Genomic DNA, 23232 nt, shown 5'->3' with positions numbered 1-23232 from the left:
TATAAAGACTTGTAATTTAATGTATTTACCACAATGACGGTACTAATTATTTAGTGGTTACACTGTAATTTTTTATGTTAATAACTGTGATGTTTAAGCTCCAGCTATTGGCAGAACCCTCTAAGATTACGAATGGCAAGTACCACTGAACTCCAGGTCTGATGGCTGTGTATTCGCGCACATTTCCTGCTGGGTTAGAATAAATAAAGTGCTCTATGTTTTCATGAACTGTCTTGTGATTTTAAAGCAGAGTGTTCCGTTTTACCCCCTTAGTGCTGATTCTTTGCCAGCCGTTCAATAAAAGCAAATGTCCTTACTTAACACACACTTCATACTTTGAAATTAGAGGAAGTATTTTCTGCATCAGAGCTTGTGAAAGCACCAAGGAGGTAAATTTTTACGGTGATCTCAGACTGTGGGCTGCATACAACCCTCGGATGGGTCATTTGGCCTGTGGAGTTTACACATCTGGTCATTTCTCACAAGAATCAAGACTTCTGGCTTCCTGTAATATATGGAAGATAGGAAGGGCCACGAGTCCCTTCACGGCCATAGGGACAGAGGGCCCTCACTATTTTCCAGCCCCCTGCTTTGTCTTTATTGCCTGGCCTATCTCCTTTCATGTTTGTTAGCTAGCTCCACTGAGGTGGCTTGGAAATCCAGCTTATCAAAATTCCTGTCATAGGTTATCCTCAAGAGTTCTACCTTCAGGTAGCATTTGGGCCTCTGAAAACTAATTGGTTCCATGTTTTACTTTCTAGCTAGGAAACCCTTAGAAAGCCATTATACCCTTTCCAGGAATCCAGAGGTGGGTGCTCACTTCTAGTGAACTTTCTTCTATATCTTAAAGGAGGCTGTCTTCCAGGTAGCCCAGCTTACACTCCTGTAATATCTGACTGATTTTATTTATATCGTCTCTGTGCTTTTCCTTCTCTAGTTTGAGGTTAACCTCTAAGCTTTTATATAAGCTTCACTCTCCTTTAAGTCCCTGCGTATACTAGCTCAATCAGTCCCCCAAGTGACGCCCAAGAGGGAGATGCTGTAATTTCTATTTTACGGATTTGGAAACAGAGGCACAGAAGAGTGTTCTAATCTATTGCTGGATTGCGCCACAACTGCTTAATACTGGAGTTTGCATACATCAGGGGACTGTCTGCCCCAGCCTCTCCAGTGCAAAATTACAGGCATTTGATAATATGTCCCGTGCCACTTTGAGATTTGGACCCACGTTCAAAATCCGATGGGGATTTCAAAAGCAAGAGGACCCATCTTCAATGTGATGAATTTCTGTTGGAGTCCACCAAGTTAGCTAAACATCCCTTTAGCTAGTTAAAATAAAATTCATAGATAATGGCACACAGGATAATTTTTTAAAAAGGCAATGTAATCCTCTGATAAAATCAGGGAAAGAAAAGGAAGATGACTTATTATGCAGTATGACAGCTTGGGTGGACTTAATGAAGGACTCAGATGCTAACCTCTATGCACAATCAATCCACTGGCAACTCCAGTTCCAGACAGATGCATGTTTATGAGACTGGAACTGTGAATGCAGTTGCACTGTTGTTACTAATAAGAAATTTTCAAAACTAAGCTTGATTTTCCCTGTTGTACATCTGTAAAGTTCAGTGTCAACTAAGACAGCAGGTCTGCTGTGTAGATGGCTCCGTTCCTAGGAGAACTCCACAGTAAGGAAGATGTTCTGAATGTTGGTTGCACACAGACCTCCATCTTCCAATCATTCGAACACTAATTTTCTACCGGGTTCTACTCCACAGAGTAGAACTAACTGACCCTACTGAGATTCATGCACGTTGTCAGCTTTCTCTCGAGGCTGAACCTCTGTTCACCATTCTTTAAGAGAACAACTAGTGTCTGTTAGACAGATGAATGCTGATTTCGAGGAGAGCTCCAATCCCCCTGCTTTAGTAGGCTGCTCCCATCAACCAAATTAACTGGCCACTCATTGCATAAGATCAGGAGATATGGCATACCTCATTGTACCCTGGCATTTAATGACACCAAATCAAATCGTATCCCCACATATATGGTGTGTCTTTTTGTTGGAAGCGAAGTAGCTGTTAAAGCTATGATTTATAATTTTCAAGTCCACAGATTCAGATTTCTAGGCACTCAATCAATGAGCCTTAAGAGTCCCGTTCCTTATGAATGGGCCAGATATTTTGTGAGAGGTTGAGAGTACCAAGATGAATGAACTGTAGTCCTGATTAGAGAAGCCACTGTCTACTGTGGGTACAGGCATGACAACAAATCCTTGGGCTGAGATGTTACAGGTTTATTAGAAGGCATGTGACTTTTCCTGTTCTCTGGGAGCTTTACTGTAGGGCAGGGGAATCCACAAACTGATACTTTGCATGCACTCTACACTATGGGTAGTTGTGGTGATGTTGCGAGCACAGGGGAATGCAGAACACAGGGGAATGTAGATGAAAGGTTCTAAGTCTTCTTGGTGGGCAGATCTGAGGCCTGAGCCTTGAGAGGTCAGTGGGATTTGAGTGGGGCAAGGGAGGGAAAGAAGGAGTCTGAAGGAAAGATTTTTGGAAGAGTAGCCAGGAAGGACCCATGACTCTAAAAGAACCAGGAATGTTCTGGAATATTCCTCTAGCAATCTAGGAAGCGTGAAGGTAGAGAGGTAAACAGGGTCTGACTGGAGCTCTTTAACACCAAAGTCATCATACATAAAGGAAATTCAAGAAGGAATCTTGATGAATTTTATATAGATAGCAAAGGTCCAATCGGGTCACCTGAAATTTCCAAGCATGTGCTCAGAACAACCTGCCAAATACAATACAAACATGTCTGATCAAAGCTTTTACTTTTACTTCTTTGTTTTCACAAAGAATTTGAGTCCCAATACCATTGAAATATGTTTATTGTGAAGAATAGAATTCTGCTTTGGAAGGGATTCCAGTGACTGAATAACATTTACTAAGCATCATGCCATATTATCAGTCTTTTTTCCAATCTCTACTCTAAAGTAGGGAGGATTACAACAAGTTTTGTAGAAGGCAGAAAGGTTAAATAACAAACGGTAATGGTACAGCCCAAACTGGAATTCAGGAGCTCTGTTTTGCAGTGCTCTATTCTTTATGACATGAGGCTGAGAAGACTTGGTCCAATGGACTCAGAAAATGGCTAAATGCTTAACATCATACATACCCTATGGAAGCTAGGAGGCTGAAATAGATAAGTAGAGTATGTGTGATGTTAAGGAAACATGAGCCATGAAAAGCAACATTTGATGATAAACATGTCTCCCTTAACATATAGAGAAGGGGAGGGTGATTTAGTATGAATTTTGAGCCACAGTGCTAGGATTCATTTTTAGCCTTTATCACTAAAAGAGGAATGACTTTGGGCCACTTATTGCAGTTTGTTTTTTCATCTGTAAAGTTCAGATTTTTTTTAAAGCAGGTAGACTTAAATTCATAGGGAATTTTCTAAAATAACAAAAAAGAAATAAATCTGGTATATAACATTTGGTTGAGATCAGTTGATCACATTGTTTATTTAGCACATGTTCAGGAAAAAAAAGTGTTCACATTTTATCTATGCATGGCTACTTTAAAAAACTTCAATTAAGTATTCCTTATTAAATTGTTCTAATAGAGAATTCTTCCACTTGTGAGTTTCATAGTTTGTACTTGAAAGTAAGCAACACTGCATGTTATGAAGTACTTCATATTTTCCAACAATTTTTATTAGCCTACTTGTGCAATTATCCAGGTTAGAAAGACCTTTCTTCATTACTGTGAGGTGACTGTGTCTCTGAAATGCAAGTTTGAGGTTAGGGGTTCCGTAAGTGTACAAAAACAAACTTTAAATAGGGGTAGTGTATTGAAATTTATGGGGATGTATTTCAAGTTTGCTGTTTCTTTATAGTAGTAGTAGAAGGTATCTTAATTAGTGTGTTCATATAAACACAGTGCTAGTTTTAAGAGGAAAGGCACTGAGTGTGAAAATTATGGTGTGGCTCAAAGTCAACTTCTTTGTTTTGCTGTGGTTTGTAGAGATACACAATTTGTTGTCCCTAAAAGAGTGGGAGAGGACAAAGGATATCAGACAACTGAACACACGTGGCCCATGTGGCCCCATAATAGAACCAGAGGCTCCTCACATCTCTCTCTAGTGCCTGCTTGTAAAGGAATCCTCTTTTAGCAATATACCAGACCACAATTTTACTTTTTTTTTTTTTTTGCCAGTCCTGGGCTTGAGCTCAGGGCCTGAGCACTGTTCTTGGACGTTCTCAAGGCTAGAGCTCTACCACTTGAGTTTCAGCAGCACTTCTAGCCTTTTTTTTTTTTCTTCTATGTATTGGGTGCCAAGGAATTGAACCTGGGTCTTCGTGCATGCTAGGCAAGCATTCTACCACTAAGCCAAACTCCCAGCCCTGATTTTACTTTTAATAAAGGGCTTCTGTTTTGTTGTTTTTGTTGTTGTTGTTTTAATAGCTTGAACTTTAGGCCTGGGTACTGGCCCTGAGCTCTTCAGCTCAAGGCTAGTGCTCTATCACTTAGCCATGGTGCCACTTCCAGTTTTCTGGCCGTTCATTAGAGATAAGAGTATCATGGATTTTAGTGCCGAGACTGGCTTTGAGCCATGATCCTCATATCTCAGGGCTCCCTGAGTAGCTAGGATTACATATGTGAACCACCAGCACCGGCTTTTTTGTTTTGGCCAGCAGTACTGGGTTGGAACTCAGGCACTCTACTAGTTTTGAGTGTTGTACTTTTAGTTTTGCAATAGTCTTATATTGATGCTCTGGATGGCCTACCTCAAGATCTTCATATTTACACTTCCCGCCTAGTTGACAGTGAATAAGAACACATCCAGATTTTTTTGGTTGACCTGCGGACTTTCTAAATATTTTGTCCAGGTTGGTCTTGACGTTTGGTCCTCCCAAATTTTGCCTCCTGAGTAACCAGGATACCAAGTGTGAGCCACCCCACTTAGCTTGGATACAGTGATTACTCATATTTAGGGTGCTTACCTCTATTTTTTGCCTATGGGTTTGATTTTATGTTAGGGTAATCTTCAAATATTGCTGGCCAAAATGTAGCCATTTTCTCATGATGTTAAACAGCAGTCCCTAAAAAATCCATCCCACCTACAAGGACACATAGTTGGCTGTTTACTTGCAAACTGATTTGATTATGCTATGGGAAAAAAATGCTGGGAGGGTTTTTCTGACCAAAGTCAAATATGGTAATTTTCTTTAAAAAGTTATTTCATTATCAAGACTATTCCTCTTACCAACCCTGAGTTAATATGGACCATTTCATGTTTCATTACAGTAGACTGGACTGAAGGATATTTTGTGTATCACTGGAGTTGTAGATAAAAAAAAGTTCAAAGGCTATTCAATGAATATACCTTCCCACATTGTAACTGCTTCAGATTGGAAGGCTAAACCAACTGCCCTTCTGTCTTTTCCACTCTCTTCTGATCCTTCTCTTGTAAGTGCTGGGGGTTGAACTCAAGGTGTTGTGCTTGGCTTGCTACGCAAGTGCTCTATCACTTGAGATAAATCTTTTGCTCATTTCCTTTCATTATTCTAGGGTTTCCTTGCCCCTTCCCCACAGCCAGCCTTAGATTGCAATTCTTCTGCTTATGCAGACTATGTGGCTGGAGCCATAGTTATATGCCATCATTCCTACCTAGCCTGGGACTGGGGTGTCACCCTAACCTTTTGTATAGGATAGCCTTGATCTCTTGGAACTAAACTGGGCCATGAAACCTGGTCTTAAAGCAATAGAACTTCTAAAATGAGCAACCAAAACTTCAACCATTTCCTTTATGCAATGGTAAAGTTTATTTCATTTTTTTAAATAACAATTAGAGAACAAAATGTTTCAAATTCTCAATTTAAAACATGCACATTCACAAAAGGCCAATGACATGTAACACTGCATAGAAATGAGTATTCCTTTAGTAACGGTTTATAAAACACAGTGCATGGAACGTCAAGAGAAACAAACCTGAGAGGACTACGACAATCACAAACTTAACACTCGCCATTCATGCAGCTTTACAATTTCTACAGCAGCTTCAGCAGGAATGGTTTTTTCATGGGGCTGAAAATTCGACTTTATCTTTAATACAAACTGTAGTTTTCCACAGCTGCCTTCCAAGGCTGCCTTTTTATTTTTAACCTAATAAACGTGAAAATGTGAGAAATGAAGCTAGAGGAGGGGCAGTCACACAGCACTTTCTGCATTTATGGCTTCTATTCTAGAACCATGGGACACAGAAATACTCTTAAAAATATCTGCTCACATCTTGGTAAGAGCAGACTTACTTATGGAAAGGTGCTATTAATTCAAAAGTAAGCAAATATGAAATTTAGCTTTTTTCCTACTTAAGGAAGATTTATTTGCTGAGAAGTTTCATGAACTTTAGTAAGAAAACTTTCTTAGCGGCAAGTTAAACAAAGATTCAACTACATGTGTTCAAATGTTTGTTAAAATAATTTACTTTTAAAACAAAAGCTGTGTGAAGGACTAGTTTGTCTACTGAATGTTAAATTTCAGGTAGGCTATGATAAAACTTTATAAGGCAGAAATAAACATCAAGATTTATAGCGATAGCCATGCACTGACTTGAATCACTTTATATATTAATTCATGCAAACCATAAACCTATCAAAAACATAGCTGTTCTCATACAGAAAATAAATCAAGATGAAAATGGAAAACATTTATTTCCTTTCCTTCAAAATTTAGCTTACATTCCAGTTTAATAGCTGTTGAAGGTTAATTAAAATGCAGCAAAGTTTAAGTTTCATAAATGACTTCAGTTATTTTAATGTGAGAAAAATCAGTCTATGGTATCTTTTAAGAGGCATTCTGGAAATGTCATAATTAAAAAGCACTTATTAGGCACTAAATTGCAGGGTATTACCAGAAGTAATTGACAAAAAGAATTCCATAGACCTGGTTATTATAATGGGAACAGGCTGGGCATTTTCTTGATAAATTTGTATAGATGATTATTTATAAAATTAAAGATTTCATGAAGTGAAGTTTAAGACCAGGAACTATCAATGAGCAATTACATGATTATGTAGTGTTGTAATAGTTAAGGACAGTGTGATAAATAATTTAAAAAATTTTTGTGATAATTTAAAAATCTATTGTGTTCTGATTAGCAATCCTTTTCATGTTTTGGAAAAAAAACCATTTTAAATGACAGGGCATAAAATAAATAATCATGGAACTTTCATACTGCATCTTAAGGATGAAAAAAATAAGATATAAAGCTTAATGATCGGAATAAATGTTGACTGGTTCCTTTAATTTATTTCCCCACCTGGAAATGAAGAGGAATTACTGGTTCTATTTAATGACCATATCATTGATCTGGTGTAAATGTTTAACCTTAGCAGAATAATATTCACATGCCTTCATGAGGGAGTTTTCCAGTAAGTTGGAAACACCGCTAATACCATCTCAGAAACGACACCGACTGGAGGTGGTCCTCGGAAATACGCTTAGCATTTTAAATTTACTCTGTTCCTGAGAAACACTGCTTCCCTGCTAATAATTCCTACCAGATAACATCTTTCTGTGTACAAGATACCAATAGATTTTTATGCATATACATATATATAATAGAAAGTCCATATAATACTATTATACCATATTCTAACATTAAAGAAACAACTCCCAGCTTTCCAATGCTAGAGAAATGAAGGTTTTTTTTCTACTCTAGAGTATTTTCTGAAGTGTAAACATTGTAAAAGTGACCATATTTGCTGGAGTCCTTAAAAGGATTCTTTTAATTTAAGAGTATGGTGTCATTTGGTTCAAATGGCCAGGCGCTAGTGGCCTGTAATTCTAGCTACTCAGGAGGCGGGGATGTGAGGTGCTTGGGTCAAAGCCAGTTGGGCAGGAAAAGTTTTTGAGACATTTATTTTAAATTACATTGGCCCTGAAAAAAAAAAAGCCAGAAATGGAGCTGTGGCTCAAAGTAGTAGAGCTTTGATTACAAAAGCATAGAGACTGAGCCCAGGTACAGAGTTCAAGCCCTAGGACAGGCACCAAAAAAAAAAGTCACTCTGGTTGGGTTTGGGGTACTGGTAAATCATTTCCCTCTCCCCTTCCCTGCTTTTCAGAAAAGTTAAAAGCTTGGAGCATTTTTATCTCATTTCTGTAAAGTCACTGCAATTGCAGCATTACATTTCAAGTTTTTCCAAGTGGTTACTCCCTGATCCCAAGGCCGCATATCCCTACCCAAGAAGCAAAGAGATTAACTCAATGCTGATAAGTCAGAAATACAGCTCCAAGGGATAAAAATGGCATAAGCAGTCACATTTGAGATCACAATTAACCACAAATAGTTTCATGTTGAACAGTATCATAAAAGGACTCATATTTCAAGATGAAAATCTAACTTAACATTTTTTTATGGTCTAGCCAGAAATTTCAGTTCTATTTGATTTGTAATGTTCTGATAACTAAAATGTTGGGGAAGGGTGCTCCTGTTGAATGGGGGTGATAGAGCAATTTTTCTCTGTATTCTTTCTAACTTTTGAGGTCTGATCTCACCCATTACGCTTGGGGGGCCCAGGACAAGTGGGACTCCAGATATCTATTTGGTAAAATTAAAGCCTATGACATTTACAAGTTTGAAGACAATCTTAGACTGCACATCTGCAGTTTTGCTAGATGTTCCGATTCATGATTCTCTCAGTCTGGAGTTCCAGTGGGAAGGCTCTGACAAGTGAAGTATTAAACTCTTTCTTCCCTTTCAGTTCAAATTACGCATATGTGTGACAATCTCATTTCTAAAAATTGTGGCATACTGGCAAGTAGCTACACATATACCGAGGGGAAAGATACATATATATTCTGATTTTAAACTGAGAAGAGAGAACTTGGACAATTACCTCTCTTCTCAATTCTCTATACTTTCAAGGCAAGAAACTAACTGAATATTGATAATTCAAAAATCAAACCACGAGACAAAGAAGGCAATACACAATCACATTCCATCCCACGATGTGATAACACTGATGAAGCATGAATAGTCTCACGCTGACTCTTTATCATCTCACCTATTTTGCTGGTAAGTCCACTTAAAGGCAAACAGGCTTTTGAATAGAAGGCAAAAAAGTCTGCTTCAATCTCTGAAGTGTATCTGAAAACTAGAATTCCATATTTAACTCTTTAAATGAAAGTATTATTTTAAAAATAGTGTAGAAAACTGGTTATTTAAACAGCCCCTTCACCATTTCTTGTTGGTAGCAAAACAGGCATTTTTTAGGAGATGTCATGGAAACATTGAAAAGAATTAAACTGAATGGTACTTTTAAAACATACTAACAAGCCCTATTCTGATGAAAAGTGTTCTTTGATTACATATATACAAGACTTCCTAAGGTAGATATTTTGAAAGACAGCGAACAGGGGAAGGGAATCTACTTATGTTTTTCAATGGGCAGAATGTAACTAATTATGGGGCTTTGCATGAGGAGTGAACTGAGAATTAATTTCCAGTGTAAAGTACACAGTTACCATATACTGAGTGCATGACATGAGTTGAGAACCCAAACATCTTACAATAGCTGAGCCTATACACATTACAAAAGCCCATGCATTTATCTGACATGTTATTCCAAACACTGTAACAGAAGCTTTTGGAAATCCCACATAAACAAGGACGCATAATTTTCTTAAGAGGGAAAGAAAACTTGCAGACAAAATGACATCACTCAATTTAGCAGAAGCTGAATTTTTTAGAAAAATCTAAAAGATGATAAAAGTTTATCAGAAATGACAGAGACACAAACACAATGAAGAAAACCTGCGTTATAGCTCTAAATCACATTAACACCTGTGTTCTCTAACATGAACAAAGAAACAAGACAAATAAAGAAGCACTTGTAAGGCTTGGAAGGTGCCACATCACAAATTTTAGTAGCAAATGCCTGGAAAGAATTCATTTTTGCAAATCACTCTCACATTTGAAATGTCAAGCATGCAGATCTTGTAGCAGAACTGGAGTCAACTTTCTCTTATATTTCTGGGCAAATGACTACTGAATGAGAAATACACTTACTGAACTTCTTTGGCAAACACATAGCAAGACAAGTTTTGACACAAACATGTACTAATGCCTTGTTTAGAAATATTCAGTAGAGTGAGTCAGTTCCTTAAGAACGCTGGTTTGTTTCAGCACACCCTGAAAGCGAAGTCTGGATATCAAGGGTTCCTTTCACTTAACACCATTTTAGACTTTTTTTTTTTTAAAAAAGGGATGGTGACAGCTCCAGAGCCATGGCTTAAGAACTGACTTGTCCTCAACTGGATAGAACACTTGGGCAAGAACCAAAGTAATTTTGAAGTTCTGTTCACATACCTTAGCAAACACTTTAAAGAAATCTGAGAGAGATTGTGTTACAGTAGTCGCACAGTGCTTATGTCTATGATATACACGAATCTGAAGGTCCATCAGTGAGATGTGCTCAGATCCACCTTTGCTCTCCGGGGACCAGAGTAGAACAGGTCAGCAGATTGTAGTGATGACCTTAGCCTGTGAGAGCTCTCCTTAGAGCACAGAGGGGTCTGCCTCTCAGCCCTTTCCCCATCACCACTCGTCGGGCCTCTGTTTCGTGGTATCATAGGCTCTAATCACCTCAGACTGTGAAACAATTCCATTTTCATCTTGGGAGAAAGCATATCCATCTGGAAGTGAAGGACAGAAGAGAAATCAGTATCCAGTGTTGACTGGAAATCACTTGTCATTTGCATTCATTGTCTGACTTGGAAACGGATACATCCTTGTCACCTCCAAAAGTACAAGATACGGATTTCATTTTTAAACATCTGGAAATGACACCAATTCATCACACATGGAGAGTGGGAGGACATGACTTGTCAGTTTACATTCTATGAGGTCTACTCCTGAACAGACTAAGGCTAAAAGCGCTTAAATCCTGCTTAATCTACAGCTCCCTATCTCAAGTCCACTGTTCTAAGTTTTGTTTCCTAATGCTGGAGGTTGTCAGGGAATCTAGTCTAGTGCATGCCTTGTATTTTTTGGATAAGTCAGATGGTTGAGAGAGAAGGAAAACGGTGTAGGGGTGAGTAGATGGATAGGTGAATTAGTCTAAGTGAACCATTCTACTACGATCAAAACATATTGTGCTCCATAAATATTGACAATTATTTGTCAATTAAAAAAATCACCAAGGAAGAGGAAGAGAACACACATAGCTGCTAGTAGTGAAAAACTGCTCTCTTTGGCTTCAGGCATTCATAAATAAACTCATTGATGTCCTGTGTGATTGGAGGGGAGAGGGGAATAAAGAATGACCCTCTAAGGGGATCTTTAGAAAGGGTCTCTTGAAGTATAATTAGCAAAAGCAATAAACATGGATATATATATAAATGAAAATAAATTACATGTAGAAACAACATGAAACAAAAGATATATCACTAACATAAACAGATTTGCTACATGGCTTTATATATTATATTCTCTTTTAGATCCTTGAAATGTTAAGAGGTCAAAATATCTAATAATTTCTTGCAACTCTGAATGTTCATAAATATTTTTGAAGGGAAAACTGTATGTTTCCTTGTGTTGTATGAAAGTTGAAAAGGTTCTTGCAAAGTTATTTGAGTAGAAAAGATAACAACACAGAGGCAGCTTTAAGAGAGAAGATTTATCTTGCTGTTTCCTTTTAAGATTTAAGGAAGCAAAGAATGTGGAAATGTTTTCTTCCTTTACATGAAAAAAGCAAGATTTTAAAATGCTCTATGGAAAGTGATATGGTTGTGACTCATAGATTCTTTAATCGTGTATTTGTTGGTTAGATAATGCGATGTAGATACTTATTACCAGTTTTTAGAGTTCATTTTTAAAACAGCTCAATAGCCTTCAAGTAAAATACTGCGGTGATAAAGGCCACCATCCAGTAATGGCAGAGACACTGTTTAAAGTAAGTTCAAGTACTCACGGAGCAGGTTTTGTTGCAAGGATTCAGAGCGGTACAAGTTCACGTGGTTCTTCTTAAAGACGTTCTTGAGCAGCTGTGCCCTCTCGGTGAGACTGTGTGTGGAACAGGTGCAACAGCGTGAAACGAATGTCAGCTCAGCGCCGCCTGCTTAAGTGCCCTCAGGAGCTCCACAGACAATGACACGTAAACAAAAGCCTGCCTGAGAGCTCTGCTGCCTCGGGATTCTTCGCACTCCATTTTCTCAGATGGCAATGGGGTCTCAAGTCCTTAGGCAGACAGTTTAGGCATTTTCCCCATGGCTAAGGAAGACCTTTGCCCCCAATACTAATCCTTCCCACACCCCATGGCATCTATATAGTTAAAGAGAAATAGAACCTATACAACAATTATTAGCTAATGAATAATACAAAACTACCTGAGAGTTTTATTCGCTCTTGTGACCTCTGTTAATTGTGTGTATTTGTGCATGTGTGTGTATATGTGTATGTGTACAATTACGTATTCAGTTTTAGAATTAAAACTTATCATAGCTGTTACCACATCTTTTACACACTTGGCACATATTTTGGTGCAGCCTATTTATTAGTTGCATGAAAGAAATTCTCAATGTTCTAGGAAGAACACATTAACAAAAAACAAATGTATGAGGGCATTGCATTGCCATTCTCAGGTTGTTTAAAGAGTGTTTTCATTTCATTTTAAAATTGTTTTTGTGAAAATAATTACCATAGGTAAAGTAACCAGGAAGAATACTGATTTTTTTTCCCCACAAATGTTTTTAGGATGATCTTCGTAGAGACAAATTCGCACAATTAAATATGCAAGTACTAAAAACACATGGTAAGATATCTTCACTCTGCCATCCTTGGCAGATGAAGAACAGTTGAATAGACAAATTTAAGCAATTCTGAATACCCTGATAAACATCCCTCAATCTTCCCAATTGTACCATTTTTTTGTCCGGCTGGTTTATTAAACTTTGCTTTGATACCAAAGATTGTCATAAGCAGAAGGAACAAAACAAGTAATCTACATGCTTTGTAGCAAATGTTTATATAAATTTTCTTTTGTAATGGCCGAAACGGATTCAGTTGAATTTTTTCCCAATTACAAAAGCTTTAGTTAAGTTGCTATAAGTGATGTTTGCTCTGTATCTTGCCAACATTTTTCCAAAGATTATTTCTGAAATGGAATAATATTTATTATCTACAAAAAAGACGCTCCAAAAAGGGAGCCATTGTGTAAATGAACCACACATTTAGACAAAAACCAAAGGAACAATATTTAGAAATGCTGACATTTGCAGTAATCTTCCACACATATTTCTTCTAATTCTAGCATTGGTAACTAGTACTCACTAAATGTATTTTACTGTAACTGGGAATTAGCTGAGCTGAAACAAGAAATCCAGTTAATCTAAAACTCCAGTGGTTGTGGAATTAGATGTAAAACTTGTTTCGGACACTGTCATAAACAAAGATAAAGATGAAAAAGGGCCATTTTAACCAAGTCGCTTTTCTCACCCTCCTCTTTAAATGATCTACCATGACAGATCCAGGAGACCCCAAGGAACACTAAACTGTGGAACTACTTTGAGGAAGTTCAACAGTTTCAGCAGCAGGTGGTCTGATTTTCTTAGCAGAGCAGAGAACAGGGTGCCTGGAAGTCTCTGGTGTTTAAAGTCTGAGTCAAGGCTAGAGAATGGCAATGCATCATTATGCCAGCTTCTTCTTCCCAAATACATTTTCCAGGTTTCAGATTGGCCTTCCTAAATAAATACTTCATTCTTCTAACCCTCAAGTGTGAGAAGGCAGAGGAGAAGTATATCTTTCATATTATGGCAACTGAAATGCATAAAAGGATGTATTGCCCCCTTCTCCCCATGGTAGTAAGAAAGTCTCTTTCTTGGGAAAACAGTACATTCCTCAGGAAAGATATGGGCTTTGGAGTCTTACTTTGGTTCAGTGATGAGTTTGCTACTTAGTAGTTGGCCACTGTAGGTGAATCTTTTATCTGTCATCTCTTATATAAAAGGCTGACCCTGACGGTTTAGTGACTTGTCAGCTCCGTGACTGACAATTAGGAAGTACTCAACAAACGCTGGGCTCTCCCTTTCAGTGCCCAATCCCAGTGAATCTATTATAAAAAGCACAGATAACCATGAAAGGTATTTTATAAGGATCATTTTTGATCCCTTTCTTTTCACCGGTAGCCTGACTTTTCCAACTTTCTCATTTCACCTCTTCACTGAGAAAAAGACTAGGATTTATTTGTTGTCGTGTTGTTTTTCCTTAGTGGTTTTGAGCTTCTTGCTTTAGAAGCAAGTCCTTGTGGAGAACATGCTCTTCTAGAATAAAGAAGTGACAGTGAGATGTGTTTTGTACCTTTCTATCCATATCATACCTTCAGAAAATGAACTACCACTTCAGAGTTTGCACAATCCTTTTTCATCCATGTTTATGAGGAGTGATGTGACTGTCCATATACGAAATATTCTGATAACATTAACCTTAGTGCATGTATTAAAGATGCAGTATTTATTGGACAGTTTTGTGCAGTATAGGGGCGGGGAGGAAAAGACTAAGATACCTTCTCCCTTCAACCACATCTATTCACAATTCTCTGCCTGTAGTTTTGCTTTTTCTCATATAGTCTTTCATTTACATACCATGTAATGTACACTCTGAGTTTGTTTAATGCAATTACACAGAAACTACCACTTAAGTATTGCTCTTTTATTTTCAAACCCACTGAAATGTTGCAACTTAGGTTATTCGACAGAGGTGAGTGGAAAGATATAATCTTTAAGTATAACATTTCACTTAGAAACATGAAGAAAAAGTTAATAAAAACCCATGAGTAGTCACAGAATGTGCTGCATGTATAGTCTGAAGGTAATTCAAGTATCTTTGAAAGCAGTAAGGCTGAATTTGTTTATAGACTGGGCTGGCAAGCGCCTTTCGATGACTCATAAAAATGGAGAGCCCTTCTTAGTTCCATCTCAGGGGTGATGGGAAAATGAACAATGACCACACCAAGCTGACCTCTGCACTAGAAGAGATAACACTTCACAGCTTTGGGCCTTTTCCTTCCAAATGTTAGGAAGGACTATCATGAAAAGGATTAGGGTAGACTGAGGTAAACTCTTGCTCTACCCATCTGTGTTCAACATTCATCCAAGTAGACTGGAGAGAAAAATCCAAAGGGAAAGTAAAGAAATATAATTTCTGAGACAAGGTTCAAATGGCTTTTCGTCATGAATTTAAAAAATACAGAAAGAGAGAGAGAGAGAGAGAGAGAGAGAGAGAGAGAGAGAGAGAGAGAGAGAGAGAGAGAGAGAGAGGAGAAAGTGGAGGAAGAGGAGAAAGACTGCATACAGTACCCCTCCCATGTCCCATTATCTCATACTCCATATTCCTCTCTCTTCTTTTATCCTGAGACTATGTGTCCAGCAACAGTTACAGAAAAGACAGTAAGGATGGGACAGTAAGGATTTCCAATAATGTGCTGGCTACTGTGGATAACAAGAAACAAAAATTGTGAGTCTCCACTTGTAATAATTAGCGTAGGTCTAGGATAGTCCTAGAAGAGGATCACAAGAGCTCCACAGCTATGTACATATGACCATATAAGATTAAGCTAATCAAAATGAATCCCAAGATATGGAAACAAGAGGTTTTTCTTTGTTGTTGTTGTTTTTAATATAGTGTGTGAAGTCATTTCCTTTTTCTTTCATTTTTCCCCCCTGTTGTCACTGTATTTGGTTTTGGGACCCTGTGTCTTGTGTTTATGTTTATCTGATTTGGGGAAGGGAAGGGGAATGACAGGAGGATGAGACAAGGGACAAAGAGTGAACCAATACAACAATGATACTCACAAGATAATATGTTGAAATAAACTTACAATGGGAAGGGGTTTGGGGGAAAGGGAAAGTAGGAGAAAAACCAGGGAGGAGTTAACAATGTTTGACAAAAAAAAATGTGCTCTCTACTTTACATATGTAACTGTAACCCCTCTGCACACCAACTTGACAAAAAATTAAATTGTCATATTTGCCTATCTGTCTATATGATACTCTATTATCATTCACATCCCAATGCTACCCCAGACCAGTGGTCCTGTCTCCAATGCACTTTTGTGTTGGTTTTATAAACGGTAAGATGTTAAATGCAGATGATGGTTTTCATATCTATGTGGGATCTGGGAGGCCCATATTAAAAAAAAATCTTGGCATTGTAGAGAATGATACTATTAAAGTGCTCTCTCTCTGTCTCTGTATGACAAATGGTTAAACATTTCCCAGTTTCTCCTCTAAAATTTAATGGGATATATTCAATTTGGGTGTTATGGTATGGGATGTATTAATTCTACTGAAAATGATCAGTTACTATAACAAAAATGTTTTGATTTTTAAAAAATGGAAAAGAAGAAAAATCATTGCATATGGCATTTTTATATAAACTTCAATTTACTGCTTCTTTCATACATCTGTATTTTATACATAATTCCAATTAACACCAGTGTTAAGGGAAGAGTTATGAATGGTGATAGTCAACTTACGGATTTCTTAAGAATGACATTGTTCTACAACAGGTAGGCAATGTTTGCTTTATGTACGGCCTAATTTGGTAAGTGTAATTTATACAATTCCATTTTCATGTCTCGGATCTTGATTCCACTCCCTAACTGCCAATCGTTGATTTGTCACTCACCACTCAATCATCCTTTCACCCACTCAATTATTCCTTAGTTTATTCTCTTGATCACTTATTCATCTACTCAACAAATGTTTACCCAGTGCTGCTAAGTTTCTGGAGCTGAGCTATGCATATGACTGCAGCTCTAAGCCCTTTCTTTCAAAGAGTTCAAACCCAAAAGGAGAAACAAATGCACACAGCATACGTAAATGTTGCATTATATGGCCTCCGATAAATTGAATAGCACATATTTTTAAAAGAACTGATGGTATGCTGGAAAATAATTAACTTTATGTGTGAGAAGCTGAGAAAATGATATCTGAGCTGGGTTTTGAAAGCTAGGAATGAGAGGATCCAAACTATAAGCAGGACACTGGCCTCCAGACCAGGCGACAGCACACACTAAGCATGGAAGGCACGGTATTTTGGAACTCCAAGAAACAAGAACTAGACTACACAGAAATCTCAGTATCTCTCCCTCCTGAAAATATAGATAACACTTGTGGATTTTTTTCTATTATTCCCCAAGATTCCTAAAATAATTCAGGCAGTAAAATCAACCTGCTAATTAATTCCTTCAGTGCTGTAGAATATAATTTGCTTAATATTGCTGTCACTATCTTTTTCCTTTCCCAGATCCTTCTCTGTCATCCTTCTTCCAGCTGCTCTCTCATAGGAAGACCTGCTGTTTAAGCTGATTCGCAACCTTCTGGTCACCAGTGGGCAGCAGCCACAAGAAGAAGTCTGTGCTGGACCCGAGGTTCCTGGCTCCAGTTTTCAGTTATCTCATAATGGAGAAGAGCTGCAGAGCTATTGTAGGCCAGGGAGCTGGACAGCCGGAAGGAGACATATCTTATTTATTTTCTGGGGAGAAGTTGGTGGGCATTTATGGTAGAATCTATTTCTTTTTAGATTCCTTTTTAGATTTATTTAGGGGAAGGGGCTACGTACACCATACTCTCACTGAATCTTTAGAATCTGATGGCACTCATTTCAGTCCCCAGCCTGACTGAATCTTCAGAGTCACTGAGGATATACACACAAAGCAGACATCACAGCAAGGGACTCAAAGTAAGGTTTACTAGCCTACTACCAAAAGTGAGCAATTTTCCCCGAAGGTGGGAATAGTATTATCAGTAGTTTTTCCCAAATAGTTCAGACTACATGGTTTTACTCATAATTTTGTGAGCTAGACCTCTTGCCAAACCCTTTTTATTGTAATGGGGTGGGGAGAAAAAGAGGGAGGGAGGGAGGGAAAAGAGAAACAGAGGAACTGCAGTGCCAGGCCACACAGAATAGATGCTTCTGCAAGGCAGACCCTGTGATACAGATTTTCTGATGAAGGGGAAGGTAGGGCTAAGAGAGCATTTGGGCCTCAGGAGTCAGCGTAACCTGTAGACAGGGACAGTGATGTAATAGGCTCAGTACTTTGCTAGGTTCTGGGGGTTGCTCCTGAGGCGATACCACATTCTTGAAAAGTCAGTACAGAGAGGCAAGACTCAGGCTTTACAGTAAGATTCAAGCATTTAGCTACGAAGTTAGCTGGGACTCAAAGCCATGCTCCCTCACTGATTAACTTTAGGAACTTAAGTCTCTCCAAACCCACTTTCTTAGTTTGTAAAAAAAAAAAAAAAAAAAAGAGTGGAGATCATCTACTTGCATAGGCTAATTTCGCTGATGAATGAGGCAGCGTAAGCAGACGGCAAGTGGAAGTGAGTGCTCACTAAGAACCAGGCTTCTCTGGTCTAAGGAGATGGTGGGAGCTAGAGGTCAAGGTCTCAGAGTGACAAATCTTCCATTGGGTCACACAGAATCATGATGGAGATGTCATAGGCCAGGATAAAGCATTTCTTATGACTTAGCTCCTTAGCTCAGCTTAGAGGGATGCTTGAAACTAATGTTCATTTTGAACACTTCTTTCTGAATTGACTTATTTTGATTGGCCTTCTAAACTTGCACTTTTGAGGGGAGGACAGTGGTGAGGAAGAGAATGTGGAAGGCATAGCTTATATAACCAAGTCAGGCTCTAATACCATGAGGAGCCACAAGTACAGTTACAGGGTAGTTATTTATGGACACAGTTTCCAACTAAAAGTTCTTTTTTACTTTGTATTTTAATGATGCAATATTTGTAGCTATCATTTATTTACTGATCATTAAGCACCTGTCTCAGGCTCTACACAGTATCGTATCCAAGTCTCACAACCATTTGGGGTGGGTTTGATTACTGCTGTTTTACTGATGAGAATAATCAGGCTCAATAGCATTATGTTACTTGGGTAAGGCCACACCAACCTTAGCAAGTACACAGATTGCAATGAAATATCTGAGCAACACCATAGGCTCCATGTTTAGCAATGAATGCAAGTTTTTCTTGCTTGCTTACATCTAGTAGGAAAACATAAATGTGAAGTTCACTTGGAAAAGAACATATACCATGTGTATCTTACCTTTTCCCAAGGACCACTGCTCCAGGGTCTTCAGATTTTGCCTCAAGCTCCTGAACTTCATCTACTAATGTTTTAAAAGCAGTCCTCTTGATGCTGGGGAGAGAGGGGGAAAGAAAGAGTTTTTATGGAAATATTCCTGTGAAGACTTTACAAGACATCTTTTTTGTTTAAAAAAATATAGATGTCTGGTTAACAAGTACATATTATAGATAAGCACAACAGAGTTCAGAGTAATTTTCAAATGAAATCTAAAACAAAATAGCTGTAATTGTTTTAAACATTACTCTCATTATAGGAAAGAAGAGTCTTAAACAATTAGAATGATAATATTTACTCACAGTTATTAAAAGTATCATGCAATTAACTTCAATGAAAACTTTGTGGAAAGAGATAGCATTTCGAAATTTACAGCTCGGGAGCAAAATGTGTGACTTTTTGTTCCTTCATTTCTGTATTTCCTATATGTTTACATGCAGGAAAAGCAAAGAATTTCTTTTCACAGCTAGTAAAATGCATTTGGAAACAGAAGTGTTTTTTTTTTTTTTTCTTCTACCTTATACGAAGTTATGGACTGGTTTGTAAAATGTGCTCATTTTCTCCAGTGAGACAAACTCAACTTCGCTCTGATGTTAACAGACTGTATCTACCTTACTTCTCACTTGATTTTTCAAATATGCTTTTCTAGATTCAGAATCATGTCTTTTTCATTTATTTAAAATTAATAAATACTTCTGGTTCCTGTTCTGCAAGCTTTACATGCCTGCTGTGTGACAGTTGGCAAACTTGAAGGCTAAAATGCCTCTCCATTTGTGTGTCTGTAACCAAGTAGTATCCACTTACACTTTGTAGGCTACATCCAGGAGCAAGGACGCCACAGGGATGAAGAACAAGCCCATCCAGAACACCCCGGAGCTAAACAGCATGGCTGCCTGTGCAAATCACCAGAGACAAAACATTATTCATGTGTAGTTTTCAACAGGACTTCAGTAAAGGACAACATTCTAAAAGAAGATACCCAATAGCCCTAAATCCAAGGAAAAGACACACAAAAGACATTAAAAGTCAAACGTGTGAAAACATATGTTTATTACGTTTTTACCCTAAGGTAGCTAATAGGGCAAAATTTGTATCATGCACAAAACCTTTTCATGTATGTGAAATTTTATTGTCATGTTCCATGTATGAAGAAGGAAGCTTAGATCTTATTTAATGTAGAATATCATCATCAATCTTTTTGAGGAAACAAAATATACTCTGCTTTAAATTATAGTAACATGGAATAGAGAACTATGAAGTACTAATTCTAATAAATATAAATTCATTTTTAATTCTGTAATACTGTAGAAAATTAAGAAATCATCTACATAAATCTTGATTATGATATAATTACACTCAATGCAGGAAAACAACAATTTGATTATTTTTGGCAGTTGAGTAGGAATAATCTTAATTTTGGTTCGATGCTTATAAAATAGTAAATAAAATCTTACATTCAAACAAAAATAAACATGTATTATGACAACTTTAATAATTCCTTTATAACTAAATCTCAAATGTTACATCAGAACTTTTTGGTTATGAAATCACAAAACCATATTTTGTGATTAAAAAGTATTAGTTGTCTATAATTATAATAAAGCATTTGTAATAAAATGAGATCATACACAACTTAGAAAAACATTATTGCATAAATGAAACAAAAAAGTTTGATTTTTCTTGAGTCTATTGGGTATAAAGAACAAATCTGTAGGGCTTACTTAAATGTATTGCTATAATATCTTTAAAACATAGATAACTAATAGAAGTACATTTACACCTTACAATAGATTATCCAAGACTTTTAAGAATAAGAATTGTAAGATGAACTCAGGAATTAGAAATGATACAGGATTCTTCTAGATAGCTTCATAATTACACACAGTCCTAAGGAACTAATCCTCAATAAACAAAAAATAACTAGTTTTAAATCATGTTTTCGATTACCTATTCATTTTGACTCAGCAATGAAGACAGAAACTATTTAAAAATTTTCTTCCACTTGAACATGGGCTTACTGGTATGCGAAGGGATTTTGTGATATGGAACTTAACAGCTCTGACCAAATTTAAAATAAAAAATACGATTATAAAAAAGAATTCAGAAAAAGTCTGCCACGGGAGGTTCCAAGAAATAGCACACATATCTGAGATATCAACAATGAAAAACTCACATAAAAGTCACTTTAATTAATAAGCAAAACATGATTTTGGACATGCTTGCTGATGTCCTCAATAGTGAAAACCAACAATAAGTATGTGGCAGGAAACATCTCTCAAGTCAGTGGGTTCTGTTTAGAGTGAAGGACGCTTTCTAGTAAGGTATTAGCAGTGAAAAGCCACATTTCATTTCACTTATGGGAGGGAAAGGTAAGATACAATTTTAAGTTCTGCAGCAGAAAATATCAGGTTTTCCTTGGCTTATTTTTAATACTTTAATGTTGGGGAGAGGGGGATAAGAGGAAAAAAAAATTTATTCTGGCCTTCACCACCTTGTGCTAAATGTAGGCTGGGGGAAAAGGCAAACGGAGAGACTGAAGGCTGCTAATTCTGACCATTGTGATGCTAACGATGATGGGGGGGTTACTAGCATCCACCATTCAGTCCACTTGCCTTTGGCTTTACAAATGCACCACATGAATTGAGGGAAAAGAAGTTTTTCGGCTTCATATCTGAAAGCCTGTCAGATGTTTTTTTCTTTTGCAGAGTTAATCCAAACCTAAAAGATTTAAAGCCGACATTCGCATTTAAGACAGAGTCTCTTTGTGTTTTTTGGATGAAGAGGGGAGAAAAAATAAAATCCCACAGAGATATTTCCTTCCTTTCTGGGAAGAAAGGTTCCCTGGCTCTGCAGAAATATCTCCCCACTTGCAGACAGGTCGGCTGGGAAAAGACGGCTGTTCTGCAGACAATGGAGGTAACAGGAACAGCCTGTGTTAGGAGGTGGGCAGAAGCTACCTCCAAGAGGGGCTTGTAAGTAGTCCTGGATGTGGGAGATTGTGGGCAGTGCCAAGTACCCCCTGCCCCTCCTCCATACCCTGTGAAACCAAATGGAATCTGCCACAAAAGTGGCTCCCAGGGTGGAGTTGGGGGGTGCTTTGGAAGGGATCAGCGGGGGGGGGGGGGCTGTAAAGTTGGGAAAGTGAAGGGCCCAAGTCCTTCTTGGGGGAACAAGAGACTACTTGTCTTTACAGAGGACACTGGCTCCAAATCAGACCCAGAGGGCTTCAAAACCAACCAGCTCTAACTGAATATGCAATCACAACAAAGACGCCCTGAAATTTCGATGTGAACTTGCAGAGAAAGAAGGTTTGAGAAAATATGAGTTTCTTGTGTGCATGACCAAGCCAAGGGGCATGAACTGAAAAGAACGGCCAAGCTTCTGACCCACCGGGAGGTTACAAGTTGGCCCTAGTACTGATGTTTGGACACCAGAGAAGAGCTTGCCTTCCCTTTCAGCATGCCCAAATTCAGTCTTTCAGCAAAAAAGTGACCGTCCCCTGCTCCCAAACCTTTAGCAACACACACTGCTTGTCTATCTCTTCTTGGACACTAGGAATGTCAGAAGGGTCTGTAGTCTCTGCCTTTTGGACAATGTGCAGATACCTTCATAATGGGAAGCCCTTTGAGGAGCCCTCAGTCTGTACTGGGACCCCCAAATGGAGCAGGCAGGTGATAAGCAGCCCTGAAGTGGTTCAGTCTATCCCAGCTACCAAGATTCAGGAAAGAAACTTCTCAGGCTCAGATTCCTCAGCCATAAGTAGTCTGTAAGAATAAATCCCAATGACGTCACTATGGAAATTATTAGCATTGATTATTACTGCATTTCCCTTTCTTCATGGTAATTTTGATTCCCTCTTGTTTTTACCTAGTGATCCCATGAACTTAAAAAAATTATTTTATTGTCAGGGTGATGGATAGAGTGATCACAATCACATTCATAAAGTAGTGAGTACATTACTTCTTGAACATTGTTACCTCTTCCCATATTTTTCTCTCAGTTTCCCTCCCTGTCCCATGAACTTCATGGAAGAAATTTTTTAAAATCACATTATTCAATTAAGTTT

The 23232-nt window shown here is 37.9% G+C and overlaps 1 protein-coding gene across 4 annotated transcripts in view; it reads right to left on the bottom strand.

Annotated features, from left to right (window-relative positions):
• Positions 1 to 5819: 5819 nt before the first annotated feature.
• The window catches only part of Atp8a1 (ATPase phospholipid transporting 8A1), a 209185-nt gene continuing 191772 nt past the window's right edge, over positions 5820 to 23232 (bottom strand). For all 4 annotated transcript variants that reach the window (XM_090343659.1, XM_090343656.1, XM_090343655.1 and 1 more), the window contains 4 exons: positions 19971 to 20059; positions 19131 to 19223; positions 11984 to 12075; positions 5820 to 10706 (listed from right to left, as the gene is read on the bottom strand). In XM_090343659.1, the coding sequence (XP_090199785.1) occupies positions 10609 to 10706; positions 11984 to 12075; positions 19131 to 19223; positions 19971 to 20059 (372 nt within the window). In that variant the 3' untranslated portion in view covers positions 5820 to 10608. The remainder of the gene's footprint in view (positions 10707 to 11983; positions 12076 to 19130; positions 19224 to 19970; positions 20060 to 23232) is intronic.

The sequence above is a fragment of the Megascapheus bottae genome, chromosome 13 (genome assembly GCF_031878675.1).
Source record: "Megascapheus bottae isolate mThoBot1 chromosome 13, mThoBot2.hap1, whole genome shotgun sequence".
In the NCBI taxonomy this organism is placed as follows: domain Eukaryota; kingdom Metazoa; phylum Chordata; class Mammalia; order Rodentia; family Geomyidae; genus Megascapheus; species Megascapheus bottae.
Note: the sequence above shows the minus strand (reverse complement) of the source record. Positions and strands in the feature narration are given on the sequence as shown.